General features: G+C 34.7%; 1 protein-coding gene across 2 annotated transcripts in view; it reads left to right on the forward strand.

Annotated features, from left to right (window-relative positions):
- Positions 1–12,872, forward strand: part of RSRC1 (arginine and serine rich coiled-coil 1) — a 449,299-nt gene that overhangs the window by 367,006 nt on the left and 69,421 nt on the right. For both annotated transcript variants that reach the window (XM_080796319.1, XM_080796320.1), the window contains exon 7: positions 2,045–2,113. In XM_080796319.1, coding sequence (XP_080652445.1) covers positions 2,045–2,113 — 69 coding nt within the window. The remainder of the gene's footprint in view (positions 1–2,044; positions 2,114–12,872) is intronic.

Here is a 12,872-nt window from a genome sequence, read left to right on the forward strand (position 1 = left end):
TATCAGAAAGCAGTTGGAAAGAAAAATGTTTCTTCCAAATTCTCTTAATAATCAATGAGGGATTTATCCTAATGACTCAGTTTGAATAAATGAATTTTCTTTGAGTGAATTCATTCAGATTCTTGTAGAGAGCATGTTGATTACTGATAAAATTTTAAAATGTGTGCTTATTAAGTTAATTATTATCTAGCTATTTTGACATAATTCAGAGAGGGTTTTTCTTTATTTACACATACACACACACACACACACACACACACACTTGGAAATCTTGATTGACAGCATGAAGCTCCATTACATAAAATATTTAACCACAGCACAAGAGCCATTTGCAGTTTAAAAAAATATATATAAAACAATATTCCAATGAATTGTCCATGTATAGCAGCAAATCAGTAAGAAAGGACAAACTGGCATAGTAAAATAGATAAATCAGATTTAGGCAGGGTAGTTTATTGAATTTAAATTGTGCCCAGTTGGCCCAAGAGCTATATATAAGCAATCCATCTTACGTTGTTAATGGAGGTTCTTGAAATCCACCTGATGTTTGCATTATTAAATTTCAGTCTAATGAGCTCGGCTAATACATATTGAAGATGGTTGTAAGGAGTAGAATGTGAATCTGAGCGGGATAATTTGAAAGAAACATAAGCTGAGCATTTTACATGACTCAAGGGGTATATCTACAATTACACATATAACCAAAATTGAATTTAAATGGAATTTCTATTATCCTTGTCCTTCTACCAGGGAGAATAAAGTGTAAATGAAGTAAAAGTCTTTAGAGTTACTGGTGGTTTGTTTTTATTATCTAATTTAATAGATTCTTGCAATGATACAGAGTGGCATAAAAGTTTTAATATTTCATGACTTTAAATGTAGTCTAAGTATGTATTAAAGCTCGTAAATGGAAACAGATGTCTATGTAATTGGATATAGCACTTCACAGCACTATTATATAAGTTTTCTGTTTTAAGAAAGTGTCAATATTGATGGTGAAGAAAAATAAAACTTGGAAAGAAATAGTTATATATGTGGTGTGTATTTTTTTAATTCCCCTTAAAAGCCAGGTTTTATACTTCTAAAGGATATGTTGATTTTGCATAGGAAAAATATATGCAGCAAAAAAACTGAAGGGCATGTTTATTTTTTAAATCACAGTTTACATTGCTGTTATCATCATAATAAAGTTTAATGCTGGCACAGTTTAATTCTTTCTTTCTTTTTTTTTTGATGAGGCAATACTTTTTTAACTTAATATTTCATCAACTATAATGCTATTAGAGACTTATTTTCACTTAGTTCACTCATCAGGCAGTGAGCTGGCAATAAAGGAGAATCGCTCCTTTGAGACATTAATGCTTTGGAATAAATGATGTGCTAGAACAGAAATTTAATTAATTTACAGAGTATATTGATAGTCCCTTGTTACTGTGCTGTATATTTTTAATCTTCTTTAACATCTGTAGTAAAGTGTTTGAAAACCCCTGCAGTTGAGCAACTAGTAGATAATTAAGTAATAAGGGAAGAGGTTTCTAGAGGGAAAAAGATTCTTTTTACCAAATGCTGTCATAACATGAATAAAGAACTGCTACTATGATATGCAATGAAAAAAAAAATATGCTACCTAATTTGATACTGCTCCAGAAATACTGCAAGCTTCTGATATTTAAAATGTGAATTGTAGCCTAAGAACTTTCCCCCAAAGTTTAAAATAGATGCGTTGCACTGACAAAATCAGATGACTTTTAATGACCAACAGTTGTTCCCAATTCATATACCATCATTTAAACTTGATGTTGCTTAAATTCATTTTCTTTTTTGTACAGAGATTATATTGAATGAAGTTTCAAAGATTCTAAATAAATATTTTAAATATTCTGAATAAATGTAAAAGGTTTATTACAGATTTTCAACCATTTTGGTTGTTTCTTTCATGTCACAAAAAATATACAATGACTTTCTTTTCCCTTTCCCCAATATTTTCAATGTTTTATGATATAGACATAGAATAAGTACAGCAATTCCGTTGTTTTTGTTTCAGCAAAAGCTGATGAAGCATTGAAAGCAAAAGAAAGAAATGAAGAAGAAGCAAAGAGAAGAAAGGAGGAAGGTAAAGGAATGTCTTCATTTTGTTCCAAGGCGGTAATTCTAATGGAAAATCACTATTTGGCATGATTTTCTTCATTTCCTGGGTAAACCATAGATTCTAATCAAATGCCTTGGGGGATACCTCATGCTACTTCACGAACCTAAACTCTGACATATTATCACACTATATTCAATGTCTTGGATACTGATTATGGTTTGCTAGCATAAGATTAGTTTATAAGCATCCTAGCATATAGTTTGGGGAAACTGGGAAGATGTAAAATTATGAAGTAGAGCTGGCGCTGGTTTTTTTCCTTCTGACTTTATAAAGTTAACAAATCATCACAATCAGTCATAGAAATGAGTTGAATTTGTATGTACATTTTGAAATATTTTAGCAGTGATGAAGGAAGGTCCCCTTGTCAATAATATTTTAAAAAACTGTTAAAAGGGAACAATAAAATATGAAATGCCAGAAATTATCATAAGTCAAATTAAGAAATTCATGTCAGAATTTTTATAGATTAAATATTTTCTGTTAATAACATTAAAGCCAACACCCAAAAATATAACACAAAGAAGTCTAATACATTTTTATCTCCCCTAACAAATTTTTGTTTCTCCTTTAGTTTGCTGTGATTTATGTGAGTGAATATTTTACATTTTTCCTTCACAGAGGCTTTAGATATACTGTTGTAAATGCAGTGCTTAAAGCAAGATCCGGGCAAATCTTTCTCAGTGAGTTAAGTTGATGACCCACTTGGACTGTCAGTCATGTCATTTTACTGGCTAATTAGCAGAGTAACTATTTCCTCTGTGAGCTTTCAAGAAACTGAAGCCTGATAATGTGTTCCAAAAATATTGGCTTTGAGTACTATTGTCTAAATCTGAAAACTATAATTTTTATCTTAGTACATCTTTTACTGTGACAACCAGAAAAAAAAAAAAAAAAAACTATTGCACTCCCAACTTACAGTGGAGGCTGAGATCCTATCAAACTTAAAATGTGTGATAGTTTGGAAGGCTTAAAAGCAGTATTGTGTTAGAGCCATTGCCCCAAAGCAAGGAAAAACCACCAAAATAACAAAAACTGGATTTAGGGGGCAGAACCCTACAAATAAGTAGATTCAATCTAAATATGGACTAATTTATATATGAAATGGATAGTGTTCTTATCCTGTTTGACCCCTGTTAAGTCCTGACTTTATGCTTTTATCCCAGATCAACTAATTTTATGATACAGTAAGAAAACAAGTGAATTCCCAAGACAAGAACTCTCAGTAGAATTCTCTTCCTTTGGCTTTCTGAGGTGCACATTTTGGCATTGTTAGTGGAAACAGTCTATCTAATTTCAGTGATGTTTATGGTCACGCATAGAAAAAATAGATATAGTACTAGATGCAAAGTAGCCTAAGCAAGTTATAACATTTTAGTACAGCTATGTTATGTGGTATTCTGATCAATGTAACTAATTAATAACATAATAGCCCTTATAAAACACTGTGGTACTGTAAATTGCAAGTGTGGTACTTATTACCAACCAACAGAGTGAATATATGTTATAATAGTTATTAGTATAATCCCATTAATTCAAATCTTAATTAGAGTCATGAGCAGTTGAAAAAGGATGGCACTGATGTGGTAACCACAGATATTGAAATTGCTAGGTGGTTTATTATTATGAAAAATATATAAAATGAATAGTAAAACTTTTTAAATACTTTGGAACCCCTCATTTACATAGCAATAATTGATATTTATAATAGTCTGTCTCTTTTTTTTTATTAAATCACTTCTAAACATTTTAAAAGATACTAAGAGTTTCTTAAGTAACTACAGATACTTTAACATTATATTACAATTCTTTTGAAAGTATTTCTTTCCTTTAAACATTCAGAAAATTAAACTGACCTTGCACTTAGTCTGTGATATACAGTAACCTTTCATTTCAGTACCTGGAAAGTGTTTGAAAAGCACATCCCTCTAATTATAGCTGTTTTAATTAACATCTTTATAAGTCTGTCATCCTGACAAGAGTATAAACTCTAGGACTCTGAAGGATTTGGTGTCCAGGATGCGTAGCACTTAATAAATACTCAGTTTCTTAATTATGGAATGAATGAAAGAATGACCATTTTACCCTTTGCTCTTTTAAATCCAATCTTCTTGCAGTTGATTTTTTTTTTAAGATTTTATTTATTTGACAGAGAGAGAGGTCATAAGTAGGCAGAGAGGCAGGCAGAGAGAAAGGGGAAGCAGGCTCCCCGCTGAGCAGAGAGCCCAGTTGTGGGGCTCAATCCCAGGACCCTGAGATCGCGACCCGAGCTGAAGGCAGAGGCTTAACCCACTGAGCCACCCAGGTGCCCAGGTTTGCAGTTGATTTTAAATAACCTCACTGAAAGTGTAATTGAACTTTGTTACATCTCTTTTCTAAAATAAGACCTTATCCATTAGGCATGTTGAAGAAAAATTCTACTAGTAAAAGAACCTATATTACACAGATTTCATTCTTTGTTTTTGTTTGCTTCCAAAATTTTTTTATGTGTTGTCTAGATACTTAAGTGCTATCAGATTAACTGAAAATGATTAATACATAAACTGCATTTATTTTATTTCATATTATTAGTCTAGCTACAAACTGAAACCTGAGATATATCTGTATGTGTATGTATATATATTTCTGCATCTGAAAGAGTAATAATCCTGTATTTCCAATCTATAAGCCACTAGTAATTCATTCTGTCACATCATTTGTACAGTTCATCTCTTAATTTCTCAGCATGCTGAGATGCAGCACAGGGTTGAAAGCATTGTTAAAATGTGGATAAATGTTATCTGCCCAGCTCCTTTTATTCATTCTCTGTTATCTCAAAAAAGCTATTGTATTAGCATAGCAAGATCTGTGCCTTGCAAATACATTCTGTTATGTAGTCCTTTCCTTTGAGTATTCTTAAATCAATATCATAATTATGTTTGCAAGTGTGTAGCCAAGATAAAGTGAGGCTTCTCACCAAAACTTGTCCAGGGTAACTACTTTGCCTTCTACCCTTGAAACAATGGGAACCCAGATTGCTTTTCATGGTCCATACATAGCTCTGTTGAGTTTCCGCTTATTGAATATCACTAGCACACTGGTATGGATCCTCTTTCTTGAACCATTTAGTCTCTAACTTTCCATTTAAGTTTAATTTTATAAAGGTCACATTATTTAGTAAAAGCCAACTGAATATTTAAAGTTTAGGTTTTATAGTTTTCTTCTTTAAAAATAAGTACTTTTTTTCCTAATTCTAGATTACATTTTAGGAAAAAGGAATAGTATTAAATCTTTCAGTTTTGTTTTCTTCCTTATTCTTTGACATAATAAATACTTGACTTCAACTTCTCTTTTTCTTTAAATGTATTTGAAAATGTTCTGACTATATGTAATGAGAAGTCATTTCAACTTTTATCCTTTTGGGTTTTGGTGGTTTGTTTTTTTTTTTGTTTTTTTTTGTATTGCATGGTTTAGCAAAACTGCTTAGTTTTTCCATATTTTATGTTTATATTTAATATAGTATTTATTTAAGGATTTTATTTGTGTTTTAAATCCAATTTATAAGCATAATAGTCTTGTGTTGTATTCTGACTTCCAATATGAATTTCTTATTTGTGCCATAAGTATAGCAGCCTTTGAGTTCTTTTTCCCCTTGTGTTTATTCAAAGTAGCTCTACCCATCTGTTAGTTTTCTACTTCAAATATTTTTTTTTTCCAAAAATGTTAGGCAACCCAGTCTAAATTATTTATGGAAATGGTGGACAGTGATAATATGAACACAATATGAGGTAGTGAAGTGAAGACTTAAAGCAATCCTTAAGTCTTATTTAAGTTGAAATTTATCAAACCTTTTGCCACATGTGATTGACAAGTAACACAAATTAGCGCTAATTTCATCTTTTTTGTTGTTGTCAATCCTTTGGCGAAGGGGGGGATAAAAAGTGCAAGTAGCTGAAAGGAAGAAGGGATCACAGGCAATGTTCTGAGTACTTTACATATTTTAATTCTCTTAATCCTCATTAACTCTATGAAGTTTATGCTGTTATTATCCCTATACTATAGGGAGGATAGGAAACTAAGGCACAGAGAGTGCTTAACTTGCTCCATGGCTAGTAAGTGCTAAAGCCAGTACACAAACCCAGGCAGTATGACTCCAATACACATTCCCCTTTTCTAAACATAAATCACAGGGACGCTGGGTGGCTCCATCTGTTGGTCATCTGCCTTCAACTCAGGTCATGATTCCAGGGTCCTGGGATTGAGTCCTGCATGGTGCCTCTTGCTCAGCGGGGAGCCTGCTTTTCCACTGCCTGCCACTACCCCTGCTTGTGCTGTGTCTGTCTCTGTCTCTCTCTCTCTCTCTGACAAATAAATAAATAAAATAATTTTTTAAATAAATAAATAAACATAAACCGCAACATTTATGATCAAGTATAATATGATTTAATTCCCTCTTCTATCCATTGCCCTCTTCTCTGAGTTTCATCTTAAGCATTTCTTTATTATATTTTTTGTGTCCTCAGATAGATCTGTACCCATATTAGGTTTGCTCATGGGTTTCTGGGTGAGTTACTTTAGTCAGAGGCACCATTTGTGGAGTTGTCCATGCCCTTTCCTCCCTGGTGAATGGCTGGTATAAACAACCCACTTGTCAAGTTCACAACACCTTCGGAGTCTGGGCCTGGGCCACACCTAAACATCTATTTTCTCAGGCCCCTTTCTCAGCAGTCCTGGCTCTCTCAATGCTTTGAGGTCCCTAGCATACAGCACACTTAGTACCAGGTCTTACCACACTCAGGGAGAGAACTATTATAATCCCTTCTTTCTTTCCTCTGTGGTTTCTTGCCTTAGATTGTTCTTTCTAAAAGCCTTCATCCTGGGGTGCGTGGGTAGTGCAGTGAGTTAGGTGTCCAACTCTTGGTTTCAGCTCAGGTCATGATCTCAGGGTCCTGGGATCGAGCCCCACATTGGGTTCCCTGCTCAGCATGGAGTCTGCTTGAGATCCTCTCTTTCTTTCTCTCTCTCTCTCTCTCTCTGCCCTTCCCACTCATGCTATCTCTCTCTCTTTAAAATAAATAAATGAAATCTTTTAAAATAAATAAATAAATAAAAGCCTTTATCATTATTTGGCTATCCATTATAATATGCAGTATTATTTCCTTTTTAGATTTAAATATTTGAAACCATACCCCCTCTTGTCTTCCTTTATTAGGTAGTTCTATTCCAAGATTTAAAATATCCTTTTTAAGGAAATTTGTGTTTCCATAATTCAGATTTAATAATTTGACATCTTTTGTAATGTAGTGTTTTGTAAAATATCTATATAGTCTTTTAACACATTAGCTCTAGTGTTAGAAAGCTGTTTTATTTTTTTAAAAAATAAATCTGCTTAGCTTGACTGCATTGCTTTATTCCATATTTTTTCCCCAAGTTCTTTATTTAGTCCAAAATTACTCAAGAATAAACACCCAGTTATTTAGCTTAGCCATCTGTGCTATTCCCCTCAGCAGTGATTTGTCCTTTATAGTCCCCTTGATTCTGTGTCTGCAAGATCTTGATTTTAAACATTTTTAACTTTTCTTTTGTATGGTGTTATCTGTTATATTATATAACATCAGCTGTTTATTCCTGCTTTAATGCTTCCAGTAAATGCTAATTCATTTTTAACTTTTTTTTAGGATTTTATTTATTTATTTGAGACAGACAGAGAGCGCAAGCAGGGAGGAGGATCAGAGGGAGAGGGGGAAGCAGACTCTTCACTGAGCAGGGAGCTTGATGCAGGGCTCAATCCCGGGACCCTGAGATCATGACCCAAGCTGAATACAGCTGCTTAACTGACTGAGACACACAAGGCGCCCCTTAACAAACTTTTTACCAAGAAGAGGATGCCTCATTTTTCCTAATAGCTCACTCTTACTGTTTTTGCTTCATATGCATTCAGCTGTACTCTGTGTGGACTTAGAAGTTGTTGAGATCACAATTTATTTATTTTCAGTAAGGTGTTCATGTATATGGAATGCAGGTACTCTGATCTCTGTTTAACCATTTTGGGGCCTCCAGTTATTGACCATCATGTATTCCTTACTAATTTAAATATTTTCTGTGCTCTACACACACAAATTTCAAGACCAGCTAAAGGCTACAGGTTTCTTTTCAATCAGATATTTCCATTATAAATTAAACATTAGAAACCTGACATACATATTGAATGCCCACAGATGTATAATCCTGTGAATAACGAAGGGAAGTTATTGCAGCATAAGGAGTCAACCGTATCTAGTGGAAATAGCCCTTGCTTGTTCTAGCTGAAATAAGAGAATGAGATTCAGAGTGCCAGCTCTACGATTTACTGGCTCTGTGACTGAATAAGTCCCTTAACTTCACTGTGACTCTAAAGTGAGGAAGATGATAAAATCTGCCAAGAATTGTTATAAATAGAAATGGCATAGAGAATTTAAAAATTACCTTATACTGCATAGTACTGTATAAATGTAAAATGTTTTTACTTAGAATTGCAACACAAAAGAGCATAACGATCATCCTCGTATCATTCTCTCTCTTTTTTTTTTTAAGATTTATTTATTTTAGAGAGAGAGAGAGAGAGAGAAAGAATGTACGTGTTTGCTCCCACAAGTTAGGGGAGGAGCAGAGGGAGAGAATCTTCAAGCGAACTCCCCATCCTGCGTGGAGCCCATCACAGGGCTCCATCTCACTACCCAAGGGATTCTGACCTGAACCAAAACCAAGAGTCAAATGCTCAACCAACTGAGCCACCCAGGCACGCCCATTCATTTTTGTAACTTTGATCAATTCAAAAAATACACTGACCACTCAGCACATGCTGGGTACTGTTCTAACCCATATGAATAGAGCAGTAAAAAAGAAAATCAAGGCCCCCATACTTAAAGAACTTATGTTTCTAGAGGGAGAAGACAGGAGATAAACATGAAAACAAATAATAAAATACAGTAAAATCAAATAGGGATTAGTGTTTTCTCATCCTTTGTATGACCATAGAGGCCCGTTTAAGCCCAATTTCCCAATCTGTTCATAAATAAAAATAATGATGATGATAATAAGTCAACTATCATCTAAGAATGTAGTTGTGATATGGTAGATATGAAACCATTTTATAGACCTCACAAAATTTTGTTGCTATTTTATTATTAATTAAAAATACTTTAGTGTGCCTCAGTGATTCATGGTAAAAAGGGAAATCACAGTTGAAAATACAAAATCACTTATTGAAACTTATGGGATGAAGATAATATGATGAAACTAGCTTATTTGAACTCACACTCCTGAGAACAGATTTTTTAAAAGCTGGTCAAAATATTAAGACATATGTCTGAAGGCATCAGAGAGTTACTCACGCAGTGGAAAAGTATGGGTCCCAGTTCCAGGAAGAAATGGTGAGCTCAACATTTGGAGCCAGTTTTCCCCTAGAGATGATCCCAGTAATAGCATCTGTCTGCCAATTTTTACAGAGGTCACTGAAGGACTAAGAATCTGGACAGAGCTTTTGAGAGACTAATGGAGCTATGGGGATAAAATCTAGAACTCAGGCCCAGTCAAGGAAAGGAAGACTCTGATAAAACCAGCAGACTTTCAGTTGGGATCTTAAAAGATTATTCCATGAAAGTAAGGATGAATCAGAAATAAACGGGCACCCCTAGGGACCAAAGCCCAGATTTGACTCATCTCAATTCCTGATTGAGTTAAGACAGTTCAAGATTGCTGGTGCATCTAGCCAATTATCAAAGCAGATATAAATCCTTTCTGGAAGAAGGAAGCATTATCCCAAATTATCTTTACAGATGTTTCTATATGATATCCATTAAAAATAACCAGCCATATGAGAAAATAAGACAAGATGAAGAACCATGAGAAAAAAGAGAACAAGAGAAACAACAATCAATAGGAACAGATTCACAGAGGATCAAGACAGTGGAGTTTTTAGATGCAGATTTTAACATTACTTTGCTTAATTTGTTCATGAAAATAAAGGATGGTACTGATAATTTCAGGTCATATTAGAAACTCTTAAAAATTTAAAAGAAAATATTAAACAGTAACTGAAACCAAGAACTTAATTAAGGCTTAAGGACCAACTCTGCAAAGCAGGAAAAAAAATTAGAGACCTGAAACATTAGAAGAAAACATCCTAAATGAAGCAGTGAAAAACAACAGATGGAAAGTACAGGTAAAAGACCTAAGGAATAGAATGAAATGAGTCACAGTGTCAATACTTACAGTCTCATTCTGCAGGTTGCCATTCCATTTTGTTGATGATTTATGCTGTGCAGAAGCTTTTGAGTTTTATGTGGTCCCCCTTGTTGATTTTAGCTTTTATTTATGCTTGGGATGTCTTAGCCAGAAATCATTGCCAAAACCATATATATATCTCATATATATTAATCATTGTTATATCTTCTTGATGAATTGACCTATTTATCATTTATCATGACCTTCCTTATTTCTTTTTTTTTTAAAGATTTTATTTTTATTTATTTGTCAGAGAGAGAGAGAGAGTGTGAGTGAGCACTGGCAGATGGAGGTAGAAGGAGAAGCAGGCTCCCTGCCGAGCAAGGAGCCCGATGCGGGACTCGATCCCAGGACGCTGGGATCATGACCTGAGCTGAAGGCAGCTGCCCAACCAGCTGAACCACCCAGGCGTCCCCTTCCTTATTTCTTATTACCATTTTTGGCTTAAAGTTTATTTTGTCTGATATAAGTACAGCTACTCCTGCTTTCTTTTGGTTTACACTTGCATGGAATGTCTTTTTCTATCCCTTCACTCTGAGCCTATGTGTATACTTAAATCTGAAGTGAATCCCTTGTAGACACTATATAGTTTGGCCTTTTTTTTTTTTTTTAATCTGTCCAGCAACTCTGTGCTTTTTGATTGGTGAATTCAATACATTTACATTTAGAGTAATTACAGATTTCCCCTGCTATCTGAAAGTAGAGCATTCCAGTGAAATCTTTCATAAGCCAAAATGACATGAAGCAAAGCAGTTATCATTAATATATATAGGAAATTTTTTGAGCATTCCCAGACTTGAAAAAATAACCTCTTTTCTGGTACTTTAGGACACATCTTGCTAATAGATGCAAAAGATCAATTGAGATAAGGCATAGATGCTCACAGGCATAGTTCAAAGCTATGGGCACTAGATGTTGAAATGCTGAGTATAGTTCCTGGGGAAGGATCTTGGCAGTGCCATTCTTGGGGTATATGCTGCCTCTACAGTAGCTCACTATAAAACAAACAGTGCTATTTTTGCCTTTTGCAAAATCCTCTTTGGATTGCTTTTAGTTAACAAAAATAGGTACTAACATAGGTCTTTTGTAAAAGTGAAGTGGCATAATGCGAACTTGAGTTTTCAGACAGCAAGGGATACCTAGACAGATACGTAAGGACCAACTAATGCCATTGTACTAGTTGCTTTCTGACTGTTTTGTAGTTGCTTTGTTTCTTTTTCCTCTGTGATTTTTCATGGTGATTTGCTCTGTTTCTCCTCTCTTTATCTTTTGTGAATCTACCCTAGGTTTTTGCTTTGTGGTTACCATGAAGCTTACATAAAACATAGATAAAATAGTCTGTTTTAAGCTGATAGCAACTTAACTTCAATCACATACAAAAACTCAATCCTTTTAATTCTCTCTTTTTATGTTTTTTTTTTTAACATTTTATTTATTTATTAGAGAGAGAGAGAGAACGAGCACAGGCAGACAGAGTGGCAGGCAGAGGCAGAGGGCGAAAGCAGGCTCCCTGCCGAGCAAGGAGCCGGATGTGGAACTCGATCCAAGGTCGCTGGGATCATGACCTGAGCCGAAGGCAGCCACTCAACCAACTGAGCCACCCAGGCATCCCTCTTTTTGTGTTTTTGATGTCACCCTTTTACCTCCCTCTTTTATATTTTTGATGTCATAATTTACCTCTTTTTTAAAAAAAGATTGATTTAAAAGAGAGAGTGAGCGAGTGGTGCGAGGGACAGAGGAAGAGGGAGAGAGAATCTCAAGAAGACTCCATGCTAAGCACAGAGCCCAACACAGGGCTTGATCTCATGACCCTGAGATCTTGACTAGCTGAACTCAGGAGTCTGACGCTTAACCAGCTGAGCCACCCAGGCCCCCCACAAATGACCTCCTTGTATATTGTGTATTTGTTAACAAACTATAGTAGCTATTTTAATACTCTTCCTTTAACTTTTATACTATAGTTAAGTGGTTAACACACCATCCTTTTTCAGAATTAGAGTTTCCTAAATCTGACTGTGTATTTATCTTTACCGGTCTGTTGTATACTTTCATACATTTTCATGTCACTAATTAACATCTTTTTTTGAGCTTGAGGAAGTTTCCACATTTCTTGCAAGGCAGGTCTAGTTCTGATGAACTCCCTTAGCTTTTATTTGTCTGGGTAAGTCTTTATTTCTCCTTCACATCTGAAGTATAATGTTGATGTGTAGAATATTCTTGGCTGGCCATTTTTTTTTTCTTTCAACTTTGAATATGTCATTCCACTGTATCGTAGCCTATAGGGTTTCTGCTGAGAAATCCACCAGTAGCCCAGTGGGGGTTCATTTGTAGGTTATAATCTTTTTTTCTCTGGTTGTGTTTAAGATTCTTTATCTTCGATTTTTAATAGTTTCACTATAATGTATCTTTGAGATAATAGGCTGATCTATTAACTTCATGAACATGAATGCGCAAGTCTCTCCCCAGATTTGGGAAGTTCTCA

This window comes from Martes martes (assembly GCF_963455335.1).
Source record: "Martes martes genome assembly, chromosome: 1".
NCBI lineage: Eukaryota > Metazoa > Chordata > Mammalia > Carnivora > Mustelidae > Martes > Martes martes.